The following is a 19,026-nucleotide window of genomic DNA, read 5'->3' on the forward strand; positions in this document are numbered from 1 at the left end:
TTGTCTTGCTCGGAGCAGTTGGCATCTCTGCCAATGTTCAACTCCGCAGACTTGCTATTTTGTATACTGTTCAGAAGACAAGGAAACTCCTGGATTAACACGTTCACGCCGAGGTGACCCACCGGCGGGTCACGCTAGATTGTCTCATCGGGCTGCGCACCGGAGAAAAAACTGGTAACAAATAAATTCAAATTTTTTGTTTTTTTCCGGGAATAATAAAAATCCATAACTGCCAATTGTTTTTAACGGATGCAATTTTTATATTGAATTGCTTCTTCGCCGTGATAAATTTCCTTACAGTGAATTGTTATTGTTGAGAATAGATTAACTCCTCTCGAATATTATCTAATATTGAAATAGTTCTTCTACCATTATTTTCTCTTTTCCGTCTCGCTTTCAGGCGCAACACTCGGCGTGAACGTGTTAAGTATTGGGAAAAATTTGCTTACGTGGAGGACTTTTTGATAGAACTAACCGAATTTGAGCTGCAGGGTAGGGAAAACCACTAAAAATAACACGGTTATCTTGATGCAAAGGGACTCTTAACTCCTTATCCGTCTACCGCAGGATATTTTACGTCAGTACTATGGTCTGTACGAGCCGGTTGTGAAATTCGTATCGATCAGCCATCCTAGGACTAGTACTCAGCTCGCCTTATCAATCGCACTCTATCTCCTGAGCCACCATTGCTCCGATAAGTACAATTGAAAATTTCTTAAGCTACGTGCCTTATTTCAATTTCCTTTTAATGAAAGTGTTTCATTTGTAAATAATGCCTCACAACATACTTCGTACAAACTTATGACGGGGAAAAAGAATGTCTAAGAGAAATTAGACTGATATATGGAGAAATTCCAAAACTTTGTGACGTATTTGAACTACATCCAATGAAGTCATTTATATGCAACACATAACATGTACCAGATCCTGTACAAACTTAAGAAGTTGAAAAGGAATATGTAAGAAAAATTAAATGTATTCAGAAATTCTGAAACTTCGCTTCGATTTTGAATTGCATCCTGTTAAAGTGTTTTATGTGTAATACATGGTATCAACAGACACTATACAGACTTAGGAATTTCAACAGAGAAATGCTCTAACCGCCACCACTTTGATACGTTTTGATTTCTAAAAAAAAACATTGTAAATGACAAAACATTGCAGCAATAGAGAAAAAAAATCATTAACTTCCTGCTTCTTTCTTTGAAAAGAAATTTCGAAGTTTCTGTTTCTACAGTTGCCTTTTAAGTCTGGAGGAAACTGAGAATTATCCATTGCCGAATAAAACTGAGTGAAGGTGGGAAATCAAATATTAGAATCAAGTTTCACCCTTTCAATCAATTTAGCAATGATGTTTCTCCTTCCTCAATAGTAATTTATCATATTTTGAAATAATTCCAATTGTTCCGGTCAAATTATGTAAGGGGTATGTTAAACGTTTTTCAACCAAAAATTGTTTCAACCAAAAAGTCCTGAATACGGTGGAATCTATTATTTTTTTATCCATCCATTAATAAAATATCCATCATGCTAATTGAATATATGACTTACACAAAATGCTCACAGCTAATGTTTGAAGCTTCGTTTCGCCTAGTTCTTGATTCACTGCGTAGCAAGTAAAGAGTTTAGCACTGCGATCCTAAGAAAGAAGTAAATGGGATATATATTTTTTTTTTTAATTTAACTTAATAAGTTCTGGGAATTAATATATATCAGGGTTACCACTTTCGACTTCTCAAAAAAGAAAAAGTGGTAGTTTAAATGTTTTAAGGCCACTGAAAATTTAACTTCCCTCAGGGCAGAAAGCCTACATATGGCAAGACGGAAAAGAGCAAAAACTGGTACGAAAGGCATTTCATTCTGACATTTTTTTCAAGAAACATTAAATTTCTGTAACTACCGCAATTTTTTTACAATTTTAGCGTTTATATAAAACAGCTTCTTTCGTTATAGAAAAGTAGATGCAGCTGAATAATTAAAAAAGAGAATAGTTTAACTCCTCCCGAAAACATGCTAAAACTGAAGTGGGTTAACTACCAGCTTTTCCTCTTTTCCGTCTAGCTTTCATCCATGACTTCCCTGTTTTTACAAAATAAAAGCATGATTAATTTATTATATATTCTAGATTATATATCCAGATTATATATTTAATATATCCAGATTTATATATTCCATTTCAGTTATTTTTTCGTTAGATTCGTTGGTTTACAGCAGTGGTTTTAACTGAAAGCCTCCACACGGTTTTTTATAGATAGTCCTATCAGACCACTATGAAGGACATCCACTTACCGAACGAGTCATTTAATACAAAATATAGTTAAAATAAGAAAGTGGTAACAAATATATGACTAAAAATTTGTTTTATTTATGAATATTATTGGTTTGCCTTATTCACTTGTCAACCACTACAGATTCAATTCTCAAATATATAAGATAAATTTCTCTTAATTACTTTTATAAAAGATTTTGGGTTCATGCGCACAACTGGTTCACTTTTTAAACAGTCTGCGCGGACTTCTTATAAAAGACAGTGTGGAGGCTTCTTGATGTAGGAGGTGATGATCCGGCCCGCGAACTAAAATATATTAGTTGTCGTTTTCCTGCTGACAATTTTCGTAAAAAATTTATATGGGCTTAAAATACTTTTCTTTCGTTTAAAGAACCTAATTTCCTCGCTTCTGTGAAACTTAACATACCAACGGTGCAAAAAACTTTATCTCTCAGGTTTTGTATGCAAGAAAACATGTACTCAAATGCAAAAATAATCGTGTATATTTCTCTTTTTTATTTCGTTTTTTTGTATTTAGTGGATATAACTTAGCAAGTGCATATCAAGAATTTTCTCGAAGAAATTCTCCCATTTAACTTTTTGAAACCACTCATTTTGGACGAAATTGTTTACATTTTTAAATTTTAAAACGCATTAAAGAGGGAATGGATATCATGTTTTATTTAAATTCCTTGAATTGAATATCGCATGAGTGGAAAAGAAAAGAAAATTAATTTCAGATGCTTAATAAATTTTTTTTTGTTGCTATAATTCCTAATAAGTCGAAAGAATTTTTTAATTTATCACAGAATTAAATTTAAACGAACAAAAATCTTGTCATTAAGTTTCTGATTAAGAGAAGATTCAAAATGATACGTAACAAGCACTATTTGTAATGCTTGTTATTTTGCTTTTTAATATTAAAAAATCTTTGATAAAAATCTGACTGTAATATTTAATGTTCCTTTTAACATAAAAGAGTCCTATATAAAATTTTGATAAAGTTTTTTTTTTCTTTCTTCCAATGGCAGGCACTGAATTTGTATCTTGCCTATACTATGCCAGAATTGTTGCTCATTTCGCGTTACCCAGTGGGCACCTGTGAACCAAAGTCACGGAGGCGAGGAACATTGCCCACGCCACACTGCCACAAACCCGTTTATAGGGTGGGCCACATTCACACATCATACACACGCACAACAGAGGACAGCACAAAGAGAGAGAGAAACATCCATGCTCAGAGCGGGATTTGAACCCGCAGCCTATGGCTTCGCAGTTAGGCACGCTAACCGCTCGGCCACCTTGCCGGCAATTTTGATAAAGTTGTGGCCCGCCATTTGACTGGTGTTTTAATTGTTCGTTGCGCCACGGGGGTCACCGGTGACCGATGAAGCCAAGATTATTAGAAACACTTAATTCGAGTGAATTTTTAATTTTTTTTAATATTATTATCGTTACTAAAATGGTTTGAAGAAATTAATGCAATATAAAACACACAAAAATAGTTTTATTTATATACACAGACATGCGAACTTGCTCCGGACAGCGAATAAATATTTTCAAGTTGTAGTTTATAAATTGTGATTCTTGGTTTAATAAATTCAATTTCGTAGATTTTTATCCACCACTATTTCTAAAAATTCGTGGTCTTACTTAATTTATCCCTTTTTTTACACATCATGCTAAACCTCTAAGAAAACTAGCAGAATCTGTCTGATACTTGCTAATTTAGTTTGTAATTATTAAACCGTTTGGCCAGACGGGCAAGCCATGTAAAATTAACGAGGCATTCGACGTGTTAACTTGACCTAGATCCAATTACCTTGATATTAGCTATTCAAAATTCAGTAAAATTTTAGTTTTAAATCTCTACCACTCTTTAAGATATTTTTAAGAGAGCACAGCAGATGAATTTGATATAGCATTAACATTTTCCTTAAAAAAAAAATTAAAATAGTAGTTAAAACACGAAAGTTTTCAGATCAATTTTTTGATAACAGAAATGCTCTAAAACAATAAAATTCAGACCTGTTTGGTGACGTTAACGTTCAGCATGGAAGTTGAAGTCCATCCACCATTTTCATCTTCTTCTATGATGTTCTCACCAATAAATGGGACTCCATCTACGACCCACGTGACTTCTGCAGCGGGATTGCTCCTTCCAGTCTTGCAAGTTGCACTGATGACATCGCCAGGCTTTGCTTCTTTTGGAACTTCAATAGTGATAGATGACGGAGCGTCTAACAATCAATATAAGTATAATGGTAACTTTAACTATCTTTTCGTCCTTACTTATAAGAGGATGAATAATTTTTTTCAATTAAGAAAAAATTGGTTGTATAAGAGTTTCATTATTAGAATTCATAATGAAACTCTTATACAACCATTATTAGAATTCATATTAAGAAAACAAGTAAATATTGTATACCTTAATATATTAATATTAATGATAACATAGTTGGATTGAAATTAACTTATTCTTCTTTTCTAAAACTAGAGTGATAAGTAACAGAAAGAAATATCCCCTTGGTGTAAATTTAACATATTATTACGTTTTCATACTAGTGATCAGTGGCATTACCTCTAACATCAGAAAGCCTCCTTACAGTTCTTTATCAGTGGTCTGCGCAGACTATTTAAAAAGTAAACCAGTTGTGCTCATGAATCCTAATTCTTTTTTTTAAGTAATTGAGAGAAATTTATCATATATATTTGTGAATTAAATTTGTAGTGTTTGACAAGTAAATAAGACAAACCAATCATATTAAAAAATTAAACAAATTTTTAGACTTATATTTGCTACCACTATCTTATTTTTACTAGACTTTGTATTAAATGCTTCTTTCGTAAACTCATTTAATTTCATAGTGGTCTAATCAAACCACATTTAAGTATCTTGTGGAGGGTTTCAGTTATAGGAGACATTATTTTTGTTGTTTACTGCAAGCACTTTGTTCCTAATTTAATTAACTACAACTTCTATCATTTTTTTAAAATGATGTGACTAAAATTGCTATAGAATTTTAGTGACTACTTTAAGGAAGTGATAAATTTTGTTAGAGATATTAACACATTGCTGACCGGCAACTTTTCTGAAAATTTCCCCATGTTACTGTTTTTGAAAGCGGATGTAGGAAGTAAAACAATATAAATAAACTTTAAAATTTTTTTATTTATTATTCAACTCTTAATATTTCTTTTTCGTATAATAAAGAGTATGACAATCACGTACGTGAAATGCATACCTGCCAACTTTTACGCATTTGGCGTAAAATTTTATTTCTATATTTAAAATGGTAGTAAAATATATGCTTTCTACATATTCCTGGCATTTTCAAACTTAACTTATAATATTTTTAACCCACCACTATTTTTTAAAAAATTAAGCATATATATTAATATGTAATACTGTTTTAGTAATCCGGATAAGCCTGTTCAAAATACAGCAAATGTTACTGTCTAAAATTGCATTTTAAATTTAAATTTACTAGCACTGAGGAAAGTCATCCTTGAAAGGATTAAAAGTTGGCAGGCGTGAAAATGACACACAACAAGTTTTCCAAATATATCAAATTTCGTAAAGTTGTAATGAATTCGTACAGAATTAAATAGTAAAATTGAAAAGTAAGGAAAATTACGCCCACTTTTTAAAATAGTCACCGCGAGACTATTTTAAAACGCTTGGCCACGGAGACACGAGTTAACTCGTGACCGGTCATCAAAACTTGGCCGCGAAAACACGAGTTAACTCGTGACCGGTCAGCAATGTGTTAAATCACACCTGTATAATTTACACTGCTGTAGTAATTAATTTACACTTATGTTCAGAATGGTTTTGAATAAAGAAAAATTGGCCCATATTTAAGCATGAGGAATTATTAAGATAATATTTATGCATACTTACATAAGCCAGTGTATTATTTTAAGCATTTTTTTAAATTTGTTCTTTTAGTCTTGAACTTTTTATGCTTTCTCAACAACGAATATTTAATGCTAAGAAATTATCGAATACGTGCAATTTCGTCAAGTGTTTAATGCTCGTTTATTTCCTCTAAGAAATTAATTACTTCGAAAATATGTGTTTCCCTCCTTTAAAGTAACATCAATGCTTCAAGAGTGAAAGTGGGACCAAAGTGATTAATTATCGATAGTATTCATAATGACTGGCTTGAATACGCGATTCTTGTTAACTCAAAGTCACAGGGGCATTTAAAATTGCGTCAATTGACAGTCCCGGGCTTAGGTTTTTCGGGTAACCTAAAGAAACCAAACAAATTATAGAACTCATTGTGACAGCTATTATCAATATACACAAAAATAACTAGCTTTCTACTCACAAAGTACTTTTAATGTTATAGATTTTTCCATTGGTACTGGTGTCATTGAGCTAGAAGCTTTGCATAAATAAAGAGCTTTGTCGTCTGTTGGTGAAGCTGTAAATGTAATCTCGTTGACAGCCTCACCATCTAAAGTCATGTATGAATGATCTACAAAATCCCCATTTCTAGTCCATACCAGCCAAGCCAAGGGATTACCTCCACGAGAAACACATCTGATACTGACAGTATCCCCAGATCTGATTTTCTCATGTACTCTATATCCTTCTATAGTTGGTCTTCCAGGAGGATCTGTAATTCAAGGATTTTTAAATTATTATTCATGGAATTAAATGATCGAAGAGCATGCAAGGTTTAGTAGACTTAAGTTTAGAAGATCATACAGGTATGTAGACAATATTTATTTTACAAATATTGTAATATATATTGCAAATTTTATTATTTCGTAAGCGAGCGAAAATAAACTACTACGTTCATCAATTGGAACGTATAGTCAAAATGTTTGTGTTGCTTATCTGGAATTCAAGAGGTGCATAATTTAAGAAATCTATAGACCAATGAAATTATCAAATTATTCGCGAGAAATCATTGGCGGTTTCTAATATTTCCGTCATTTTTTAGCAATGCTTTTGCTCTCAGAATTTTCTTGGTAAAAAAGAAAGTGAAAACTTTCGAACTACTGAAGTCGCTTTAATTTATTTACGGTATTTTAACCCATTAAAACGAGAGAAGATAATACGAAACAAAGAAGACTGAATAGACGACTATTAACATAAGGTCGGTTCCGCGACATTAAGGTTTTGGAGCCAGCTCCAAATTTCTTCAGCTTTTGAGAAAATTATCATGTATCTTTAACGGTTGTTAATNTCTTTTGAACTAATTCTAGATGATCATATACATTTCAAAATCTAGTCTTGTTCTCTCAACTACATTTTTTGTCTCAAATTTAAAGCCTAGCTTGAGTCTATGACTTTATTTATTTTACTTTGTTTATTTATTTATTTGCGAGTATATTTTACATATAATATTTTATGGTTTTCGAATGGGGGGGGGGGCGCTAAAAGGGTATTGTGCCCCGGGCGCGAGTTAAGCTCGCTACGCCACTGTAAGGAACTGATGAATTTTGTTAGAGATATTAACACATTGCTGACCGGCGACTTATCTGAAAATTTCCCCATGTTTTTGAAAGCGGATGTTGGTCGTAAAACAATATAAATAAACTTTAAAAAATTTTTATTTATTATTCAACTCTTAATATTTCTTTTTCGTATGATAAAAAGTATGACAATCACCTTCGTGTAATGGCACATCGGAAGTTTTACAAATGTATCAAGTTTCGTGAAGTTATAATAAATTGGTAGAGAATTAAATAGTAAAATTGAAATTAAGGAAAATTACGCCCACTTTTTAAAATAGTCACCACGAGACTATTTTAAAACGCTTGGTCACGGAAACACGAGTTAACTCGTGACCGGTCATCAACGCTTGGCCGCGAAAACACGAGTTAACTCGTGACCGGTCAGCAATGTGTTAAATTGCACCTGTATAATTTACACTGCTGTAGAAATTAATTTACACTTATGTTCAGAATGGTTTTGAATAAAGAAAAATTGGCCCATATTTAAGCATGAGGAATTATTAAGATAATATTTATGCATACTTACATAAGCCAGTGTATTATTTTAAGCATTTTTTTAAATTTGTTCATTTAGCCTTTAACTTTTTATGAATTTCTCAACAACGAATATTTAATGCTGAGAAATTATCGAATACGTGCAATTTCCTCAAGTGTTTAATGCTCTTTTATTTCCTCTAAGATATTAATTACATCACAAACCCTGTTTAAACCATCGAGAATCCTGCTCATATACTAAATTAACATAAAAAGTAGTTATCAAGAATCGCCACAAACAACTGTTTTTTTTAATATCGCCCTACTTACTACACTATTTATTTAAGAAAAAAGTAGCACACTTCAAATTACGAAAAAATGTAGCGACTGCAGTAGTTTCACTACTTGGCGCTTCTTTCGACTACTGCTTGTGATTTTCATATAGACAACTGACCACTTTTTTGTGGTTAGGCATTAATGGATTAAGAATGCCAGAATATGGAAAGATATCTGAGTACCCTGTACCTTGCAACTCATTAGTTTATTTCAATTATTTTCAATTTTAAATACTAAAATTTATTAAACAAAACCTCTTTTGCGGAGAATAATGTTACCAGTTTTTAAAAAAAAATTTTTTTTTTTTGATAAACGTCGTTGCACAGCTGAGCTGACCCAATTTAGGTTTTATGACAATTAATGTTCAACTCATTAGCCTTGTATTTTAAAACCCAATCTACAAGATAAGGGATCTAATGGATTAGGTATTGGGAGCCATTTCTCTTTCTGAAGGATTTTTTGATGGAACTAACTCGCATTTGAGTTACATAGTGAGAAAAACGACGGAGACCTCTCAGGGTTAACCTGGCGGTAAGGGGACTCTAGCCCTTAATCCGTCTAACACTGTGGTTAGTTCTAACCGGGTGCGGAATTTGTATCGATCAGCTATCGCTGGGATTCGAACCCGGTTCACCTCATTGGATGGCGGACGCTCTATCCCCTGAGCCACCAAGTTTCATAATTATGCTTTCCTTATTATATGAAGTAGTTTAAATGATAATGCAAAATAAACAAAAACTAAATTTAGCATCACGAGGGTAGAACTTCCGCCTTGTCTCCTGATTAAATTAATCAGAACGTAACTTCTAAATTTCAGGTACAGTAAATGGTTTATTTATTCACAGAAAATACTTCTTCCTGTCTGACCCTTATTTCCTGTCCGTAACATGAAACATCACTAATTTCCATATTTAAGTTTGCTCTTTTTACCGTTAAAATTCATATTATTGAGAGAGAGAGATTTTGCAAGCACATTCAAGAGATTTTGCAAAGCACTTGTCTTACGTTATGCTTAACGCTCTCCTCATTTTCCACTCCTTAGCGATACTATTAATTGTATGGTTATTATCCCGCATGCGTTGTGAAGACACATAGTATTAAAAATTAAAGGTAAAGTTAAACTAGAAACTCATTCCTTTATTAGAAAATTCAATTAATATATCAACAGTTATTAAAGGTGCAACGTTTTTTTGGTACTTATGTATTATCGCAACCAGGTTGGCGCGATTTGTAAGTTTGAGTAAGAAAGTATGAATAGAAAGAAAATGTACATTTATTAATTACAGATAATTTTTAATGCAGTTTTTTATATTATTTTGTTTTAAAATATAAAATAGCAATTAAACCCTTCCGGTTTCGAATTTGAATAAGTTGCAATAAGAACCAATTTCCGGCTCTCACACCCAAGTGTTGATTGCACTCTTCGACGTTACATTTCCAGAAAATTTGCTTTCCAAAATACAGTTTCATTTTATGAGAATTTTTACAAGTACGTTCGTTCGGTATAATTCCATATCCCTGTAACAATTCAACAGCATCTTTCTCACTCGCCGGCAGATCCCAAATACCCATAGTTAAAGTATTTCGCGGCATTCAATCTAACCAGTAAGCAAAATAATTTCTTTACGAAAAACCACATATAACACGTAGGGTTGCCGTAAGTAGGGACCCCAAATTTGGCGTAAGTAGGGTCGCCAAATTTGGCGATTTATGCGAATTTTGGTCTGGTTGCGCTAATACGTAAGAACCGTTTTTTTTTTCTTGCGCTCTGTGTAGGGTACAAAAAAAAGCCATAACTCTTGTTATAATCATCTAATTTTCAGGAATCAATCGGCCAATCTTTAAGGTTCAAAGAGATCAACTCAAATATATTAATAATTAGTGTTGACACTATTTAAAGTTACGAAATCAGACTATTTTCTCTGAATATGAAAACCTTTTTTCTCCCAGCGATTTTGGATTTCTGACTATCAAAATATAGGGATGACGCAATCTGGTAGATGTGGTCCCAATAGTTTAGTCAGAACAGCTGTCGAAATTTTGGACTCGTATAGAGAGATTTAGAAAAGCGTTACGTTTCCCCTAACACTAACATTAACGCTACTTGAGCTTTACAGTACATAAGCCAAAATCTTCCTCCAAACTACAGTGACACTCAAGAGTAGAAAGTAATTGTTAAGTTGCTGTTAAATGTAAGGCTTGTGTGGAAAATCTCGATAGACTTTTTGCGTATTCCGCCCATATCTTGAACAGTTAAGCGAATGAAAAAACTTCTCCACACCGCACAAATTAAATTATTTTAACATACTTTCAATGTAGAAGTAGCTATCGGCTGGATCTATTTTCATAGTTATTAGCAAGGTTTTTTTTGTGTGTGTATAACCTAAAAAACCAAGCAAATGATAGAAACCATTGTGACAGCTATTATCAATATACAGAAAAATAACTAGCTTTCTACTTACAGAGTACTTTTAATGTTATAGATTTTTCCATTGGTACTGGTGTCATTGAGCTAGAAGCTTTGCATAAATAAAGAGCTTTGTCGTCTGTTGGTGAAGCTGTAAATGTAATCTCGTTGACAGCCTCACCATCTAAAGTCATGTATGAATGATCTACAAAATCCCCATTTCTAGTCCATACCAGCCAAGCCAAGGGATTACCTCCACGAGAAACACATCTGATACTGACAGTATCCCCAGATCTGATTTTCTCATGTACTCTATATCCTTCTATAGTTGGTCTTCCAGGAGGATCTGTAATTCAAGGATTTTTAAATTATTATTCATGGAATTAAATGATCGAAGAGCATGCAAGGTTTAGTAGACTTAAGTTTAGAAGATCATACAGGTATGTAGACAATATTTATTTTACAAATATTGTAATATATATTGCAAATTTTATTATTTCGTAAGCGAGCGAAAATAAACTACTACGTTCATGAATTGGAACGTATAGTCAAAATGTTTGTGTTGCTTATCTGGAATTCAAGAGGTGCATAATTTAAGAAATCTATAGACCAATGAAATTATCAAATTATTCGCGAGAAATCATTGGCGGTTTCTAATATTTCCGTCATTTTTTAGCAATGCTTTTGCTCTCAGAATTTTCTTGGTAAAAAAGAAAGTGAAAACTTTCGAACTACTGAAGTCGCTTTAATTTATTTACGGTATTTTAACCCATTAAAACGAGAGAAGATAATACGAAACAAAGAAGACTGAATAGACGACTATTAACATAAGGTCGGTTCCGCGACATTAAGGTTTTGGAGCCAGCTCCAAATTTCTTCAGCTTTTGAGAAAATTATCATGTATCTTTAACGGTTGTTAATTAATTGTTTAACGGTTCAATATTAATTCTGTTATCGATATTTTAAAAATTTCTGTCAGGAAACTAAACTACAATAACAAAAGTTCAGATCCTGAAGAGTAATAAAATAATATTCAAGGTTTTTTTCAAACTTAGAGAGCATTCCTACTGAATGTGGTTTGATCGTTCTACTTAAAATGCACCAATCAAATTCTCGATTTCTGTATTTTGCATCAATTTTTATTGTCATAAAAAAGTGGCGAACAAATATAGTCGGTGCAGCGTTGGAAAATATTTCGTATTAAAATAAAAGGTTTGTTTTTAAAGCATTTGAATTCGGCACAATATCATTCATTTATAACTGAAAGAAGAAAAAAGAATATCTCCAGTCTCCTTGTTAAGATAAACCTATTAAACTTTTCAGTTAGTTTTCGAATGGAATCGTCAGGTTAGTTTGAAACGGACTTCAAGAGATCTGTGTCCGGGAAGTTGTCCAATTTTAAGTTCTGCCTGAAAATCAAATTGGTATTGCTGTTTTTAATCCATAGCATTTTATGTTATATCCTTGCTTCGAAATTAATTTTCAACCCAAAAGTATGCATATTTTTTCTTTATTTTTGATTAGGATTCAAAATATCTACATTAATAGCGGTGATTAAGGAAAATTCCGTATAGATTAATGTCGAAAGATTTTATACAAATTTTATTTTAACCTCTTATCTATTATTGTAGAAATGCCATCCATACATGTTAAATTATGCCTTTCATGTTAAATACGAACTAAATATGACTTTTATTTAGGAAATGTAATTACATTGTACGTCTAAACTGACGCCGGCTGATAACATAATAGACGTAAAATTGCTTTCACTTTCGCAGGCATAATAAACACCATGATCATCTGATGTTGGCTTCAAATTCAATGTTGATACAACTTTCTGGCGACCATCTTCCTCATCAGTGATAGATATTCGTATGTTTTCTGAAAATGTTAATAAATTGGGTTCATAAAATTAGAAACAAACATAAGATGTTAACTCTCAATTAATGTATTTCATTTAATTAGAATAAATTATCAGTACAGAGCTATAAGCTAATGTAAAGAGCTCGTTTGCACTCTTCTACAATCTAAATTGTCAATAAAAATACTGAACATATAAAAAAGTTAAATGCTTTACAGGGCTCTCAGTGGTTTACCAAAATATTTAAAATTATAAAAGTTCAGATTTTAAAATGGCTTTCTAATTTAAAAGAGAATATATCACAAAACGTGTTTTTGATCTCAAAATAACTTAATAATTTAAATTCTCATATAAAAGTTTCTTATCCTCCGGTGAAAATTTTTAAATTTAAATCAAAGAAATTTCCAGTTGCTCTAATAATTACCTTACTACAACTTGCATATTTTTCGCAGGTGGGAGTTGGATTTAAAGTGAGAGGTCTTAAAGTTTTGAATGTCTTGAGCAAAATGTAGATGATCGATTAAAGACAACACTTGCAATTTTCAACGAATTCAGGCTAAATTCCGTGACATAGTTCCAGAGTTAGTCCAATTTTTTAATATTTAAGATTCCAACCGATGTGTTTTTATGATTTAAAATCACATAGTTTAAAATGATTTAAAAAATTTATATAGCTTGCAATTCATATTTTTTCAACTGTTATTAAATAAAGGAATGAGAAATAATAAATACTTATTAAAAATGGTTTTTTTCAATGACGCTATCTTTGGATCTACAAGTTTCATAAGTGCTACAAGAATGTTTTAAATTACTCAATTAGATTTAGAATTATCAAAAACGTAAAAAGTGAAATAAACTATGGATATTTAATAAACATTATTAGAAATGTTTTTTTTTTCACTGAAGCTATCTTTGAATCTAAAAGCATCCTGTTTCGGAACTTAACCATAGTGAGCACTAATTAATTAACATAATTGAGTTTAACGTTTTTAGTATGTGTAAGTCCGATCAGATCATTAAAACAAAAGTTATTCAAAGTGTCGTATTTCCCCCCCCCTCTCTACATACCCTGAATAAAACTAGTGTAGAGTTGTAGTTTATGATGATTAACGAAACTTTAACCATCATTCATTATCTTTCTTTTTGTTGAATAAATAATATTATTTTTAAAAAGCCGTTCTTAAAATGTAAATGAAAAAGGATTGAATATTTCGCCCAAAAAAAAAAGAATAATTAATTGTCATTCTTATTTTGCGATTGTTTGGAAGGTTTCCAGCTGAAGAAGTTCTGAAAATGCTTTAAACAGAATATTAGCCGATTGATTTTAAGAAGGGGACTTCTGATATTTTGCCAAAACTCTGGGTTTTTCTTTTTCCTCTCTTTCATTTTCTTTTTGAATGTTCCACCAGAGATGAATACTAGATAGATAATGGTCATTTTGCCAATTAACAGTGAAATCTATTAATTTGACCACTAATGATTGACCACCAGTCTACGTTGATCTATTTAATCAAGATCCGAATTCATCTTATAGAATAAAGAAGAACAAAAGCTTTTAACCTGCCCACCTGTCTACCCTGAATTTTGATCGGAGAAAAAAAATCACGCATGGAATAATATTATTGAATGTTATAATAAACACTTCATAAATGAACCACAAGAAAAAATACTTTTTCGGGAGTATTTTTATGCAACAAATTAATTTAGCGAGTATCAGTGTTGAAGTGAACCCAGGGCCTGATTATCGCCTAGGCTCAATAGGTATGGGCCTAGGGCCCACAATTTTTGAGGGGGCCTCAAAAATTAGTAAAAAGTCTGGTGAAAGGTGGGCTAGCTTTGTGTTGGTTTAAGTATTGAATAAATAAAAGAAATAATTCAGCTAATCAGTGATTTTTAGCAAAAATCACTGATTTGAATTGTTTTTGGCCAACAAACTATTTTTATTTTGACATAACATTGTTTTGTTGTGTTATATTCTTCTTTAATTTATAGATATGTAAACTTTATCTTAGAAAAATAATCTTCAATTCTCTGCTTTCAAAATTTCTTAGAATGTTTCTCTTGAATCATGCAATTCAATAGATTCTTTTTCATTGTTAGGACTACTCATCAGTAATTTAATTTCAAAATAAGGGCCCGGAAAATTGGGTGGGCCTTGGGCCTGAATTTGTCTTAATTGGTCCCTGAGTGAACCTAATATAATTTTTTAAAAATGATATTGGTTCTATATATAATTACTGTCATGCTAAAAAACCAGTCATGCATATTTTCTTTTTAAAAAATTTTATTTAATATTAACTATTATACCGTCTTCTTACATAATCCAGTGTGAAATCGCCACGACCGAACATTTTTGCTGAACTTAAGGGAATCCTGTAGGGCATATACCAATAATGCTGAAACTGACCTTTTTCGATGTACCCTGTCTCTACATCTAACCAAGATATTGCTTCATTTTTTTCACAGAATATTTGCTTATACATGTTTACACTGTGATAATTGTTATTAAATATCTATGGCAGACATTTTTTAAAAAAATTATGAACTGAGAACTTTTAATTTTTTTAAAAGATTCATTAAAAATCTTTTATAACTCAACAAGTATTTTTTTTTAACACTAAAACATTATCACATTATACAAATGTTATAATCTCGAATATACCCATATTTGACCGAAAACGCTTCCTTATAAGAGGGAATCACTTTTAGTTTATTTAAAAAAAAAGAGGGTGCATCGTTGAATCAGCTTAGTTTATGCAACAAATTTTAATTCGTTCGTGTTATTAATATCACTTTAATTCTGAAAAAAATCTTAAAATTAAGCTTAAAAAATTTAATTACATTTAATATATTTTGTTTGGTAATATGAATTCAGAGAAATTATTAAAAAAAAAAAACAATTACCTCCATAAGTTAACCCCTTGTTTTAGTTAAACAAAATAGGCAGTGCACTGCAAGAAGTCAACTTATACATATTTTACTGTATTAATATTGTCAACTAAGCTTTTAGATAATGCTAATATATTATTAAACATTACACTAAAGTCTTGAAATTTATTCTCAAAAAATCTGTGGTCTGGGATTTTCATTAACGTACTTACTATTACTCTCTGGAACTTTAATCCGTGTAAGACCATGATCTCCTAAATTCTACACCAAAACCGTCAGTTTCATGTTTTTGCTTTATAATTTCTTATTTTTAAGGTCTTCAGTTTTTTCTCAATCTCATCTACCTATCTCTTCCTCAGTGTTCCCCATTTTTACTGACCATGACATTGGCAATTTAAGATCATTTTTGTACATCTGTTGTGGTTCATTTTTTCTATGCGTTCCAACCATTGAAATCTTTTTGATTTTATACATTTAATTATATACAGTTACCATGTGCTTCTACTTAACATTATTATACACTAAACTACATATTCTTTTACATATTATGTACCTTTATACCTTTTATCATATACTTTATAAGTATCTTATACCTGTATTTATTATATACCTTTATAATTACAACCATGCTCAAAGAAAGAACCCAATCAGATGCTATTGCAGCAGAGACAAAATTAATTAATTTTCCCTGAAATGTAGAGCAATAATCTATGTAGATGGTTCTTTTATAATAACTGTGATAGAGGTGATGCAGGTATCCTTATTTCTCAACCTTCGGGTGAAAGAATTGAAGTCAAAATTTAAACTGGCCAAATAGCTTTGAATTTCACTGGCGGACTGATTACAATCACAGAAGATTTTTAATTCTACCTCTTACACTATTCTGAAGACGCAACTGTAAGGATTGATTATTTACTCTACTTCTAGATCGGTACTAGAAGCCGTATGTAATGGGGAAACAAATTTTACTCAAAACATCAACAACCTTTCAAAGCAGGCAAAAAAAGAAGGACAAAAATCTGCACTTTTCTGGTAGATTCCTGCCCAAGTGGCTATGGTATTGAGGGAAATGATTGAGCTAATGTCTTTTTTAAAAAGGTTTTAGTGGACTAAAATGCGTACTGGATTAGCTCCTCATCGTCATCTATGAAAACGCAAAAGTAAACACTTTCGGGAAACTTTTAAGAACCCACCATTCTAGATCTTAACTGTACTAAAAATATCTCCTCCGCAATAGCAAGACTCCTTGCAAGAAGACATTTCAAAGACGTGAAAATATCTCCAAACAACACCACCAGATACTGCGACACGTATGCAGATGTGACCAAATACGACGATACGTTTATAAGGCGGTACGTATGCAGACATTGCCGTCCCAAACCCAAATGACTCTAAGATACATTTTCAACTATCCCGCTATTCTAGCTGCACTTTTGAAACTCGGATCACCACCAGAGGACATCCTATACAGTATACAGTCTTCAGGCGGTAGATCTTACAAAACTCATCTTCCAAACTTTCAGAAATATTTTGCACTGAAATAGACAAGGCAACGACGCTTTATATGCTTTTCTTTAAAAGGCTTTTTGATTTCATGTTGGTTTTATAATTAGTTGAATTAAATCATTAATGTATGATTTTGTTTCAGTAAAATATTACTAAAATATTATTGCTGTTTGAATTTTAAAAATATGATTATAATTAATACCTTCTGATAGCTGATATGAATTCCTTCTCCATACAATTTTAGGTGCTGGTTTTCCTCCAGTAACCTCACAGGCTAACGATAAACTGCTTGCCATTTTCACTTTTACAACCGTCCCATTTGTTCTATCTATAATTTTAATGGATGTGGGGGGCACTGAAAGTAACATAAATCATAGATTAAAACTGAAAATTGAAAATAAATTTTCAAAAATTTTTTTTTTCGTTTTCTGCAATCAAAGCAATTTAAAATCAACGTCCCACCCATAAATGGACCACGGTAAAATTAGAAAACTTTGACCAGTTTTGCGTGCCTCGGTTACAAGGCTTCGGTATCACTCGTTCTGAAACAGTTAATTGTATAAAAATTTTATTCTAATCTAATTCAGATGTGGGTACTTCAAATCTGAAATTAGATTTATTCGAAAAACTACAGAATTTTTTAAAAATAATATCTTTAGTTTAGTTAATTTTTTTTTTGTTTGAATGTATAAGTTTTTTTAAAAAAAAGGACACATAGATTTATGTACATGCACATACACTTGCCTGCTTCTTCGAAAATAACACTTAAGACAAAATACATATGACTATAACATATCGTGGTTAATACATATCGTGTCATAAGCTGAAATTATCGCCTTCTACCTACCATTTCCATCGGCGATGCGAAAATTTCTAAGATCCGTTCAGAAATTATATGCAACGGAAAACAATAAAAAATTTTCCCCAGTGTATATTTAACTTTAATTCAAATAATATAAACTACACTTTTACTGGTATGTGTTATTGTTAAAAAAAAAAGCAGTTATCCCATTGAAAAATTTCATAAAAATTAATTTTTTCCAAAAAAACACTTCAAAAATTTATTTAACCACAATGAAATTTTGTTGAGTAAAAGTAAAAAATTTGTAAAGTGCATTTTTTATATTGAGAACTGAATCTTTTCTGTCACCCTTCGTAATTGCAGTTTAGGGGTACCGAAAACTAAATACTTACCTTTAGTTTGAGCATCACTTAGAGAAACATAAATTAAACAAAAAAAAATTTATTCTTACACAAAACAGTTAGATTAGCTACTTCTTTAATAGCCTCGTGTCCATCAGCGGGACCAACCTGGAAAATATTCACAAAATGATCTAAACCATTAGTATCTAGTGAAACAATGATCTTATATAATAAAAAAAATACTTAAGTAAAAAAAAAGTTTATTTTATGTAAATTTTTATACATGCATGCATTTTATAAATGTATTATGCATTAAACTGAATTTTTTTTAATTTCTTCTCCAGGATTTAGAAAATCTTTAGATCTTTTTACATGCACCGAAGAGTCATTACATTATGACCACCCTGCTAATAACATGTAGGGCCACCTTTAGCCCTCAAAACTGCTAGCACCCGCCGTGGCATTGATTCCACAAGGTGCTGATAGGTAGTCTGAGGTATCTGGTACCAAGCGCTCACCAGCTGGTCCTGTAATTCCCTCACATTGCGAGGGGGTAGCGCGGCAGCACGAATTTGGTTTTCCAAGTAGGACCACAAATGCTCTATTGGATTAAGGTCAGGTGAATTTGGGGACCAAGACATGACTTGAAAGTCACTGGAATGTTCC

General features: G+C 31.9%; 1 protein-coding gene across 1 annotated transcript in view; it reads right to left on the reverse strand.

Moving 5' to 3' along the window:
* LOC107445030 (nephrin) overlaps positions 1 to 19,026 on the reverse strand; it is a 63,739-nt gene that overhangs the window by 32,066 nt on the left and 12,647 nt on the right. The window contains exons 4-9 of the mRNA XM_043049932.2: positions 18,471 to 18,528; positions 17,420 to 17,572; positions 12,675 to 12,842; positions 11,017 to 11,307; positions 4,298 to 4,509; positions 1,552 to 1,639 (exon numbers count right to left, since the gene is read on the reverse strand). Coding sequence (XP_042905866.1) covers positions 1,552 to 1,639; positions 4,298 to 4,509; positions 11,017 to 11,307; positions 12,675 to 12,842; positions 17,420 to 17,572; positions 18,471 to 18,528 — 970 coding nt within the window. The remainder of the gene's footprint in view (positions 1 to 1,551; positions 1,640 to 4,297; positions 4,510 to 11,016; positions 11,308 to 12,674; positions 12,843 to 17,419; positions 17,573 to 18,470; positions 18,529 to 19,026) is intronic.

This window comes from Parasteatoda tepidariorum, chromosome 9 (genome assembly GCF_043381705.1).
Source record: "Parasteatoda tepidariorum isolate YZ-2023 chromosome 9, CAS_Ptep_4.0, whole genome shotgun sequence".
NCBI lineage: Eukaryota > Metazoa > Arthropoda > Arachnida > Araneae > Theridiidae > Parasteatoda > Parasteatoda tepidariorum.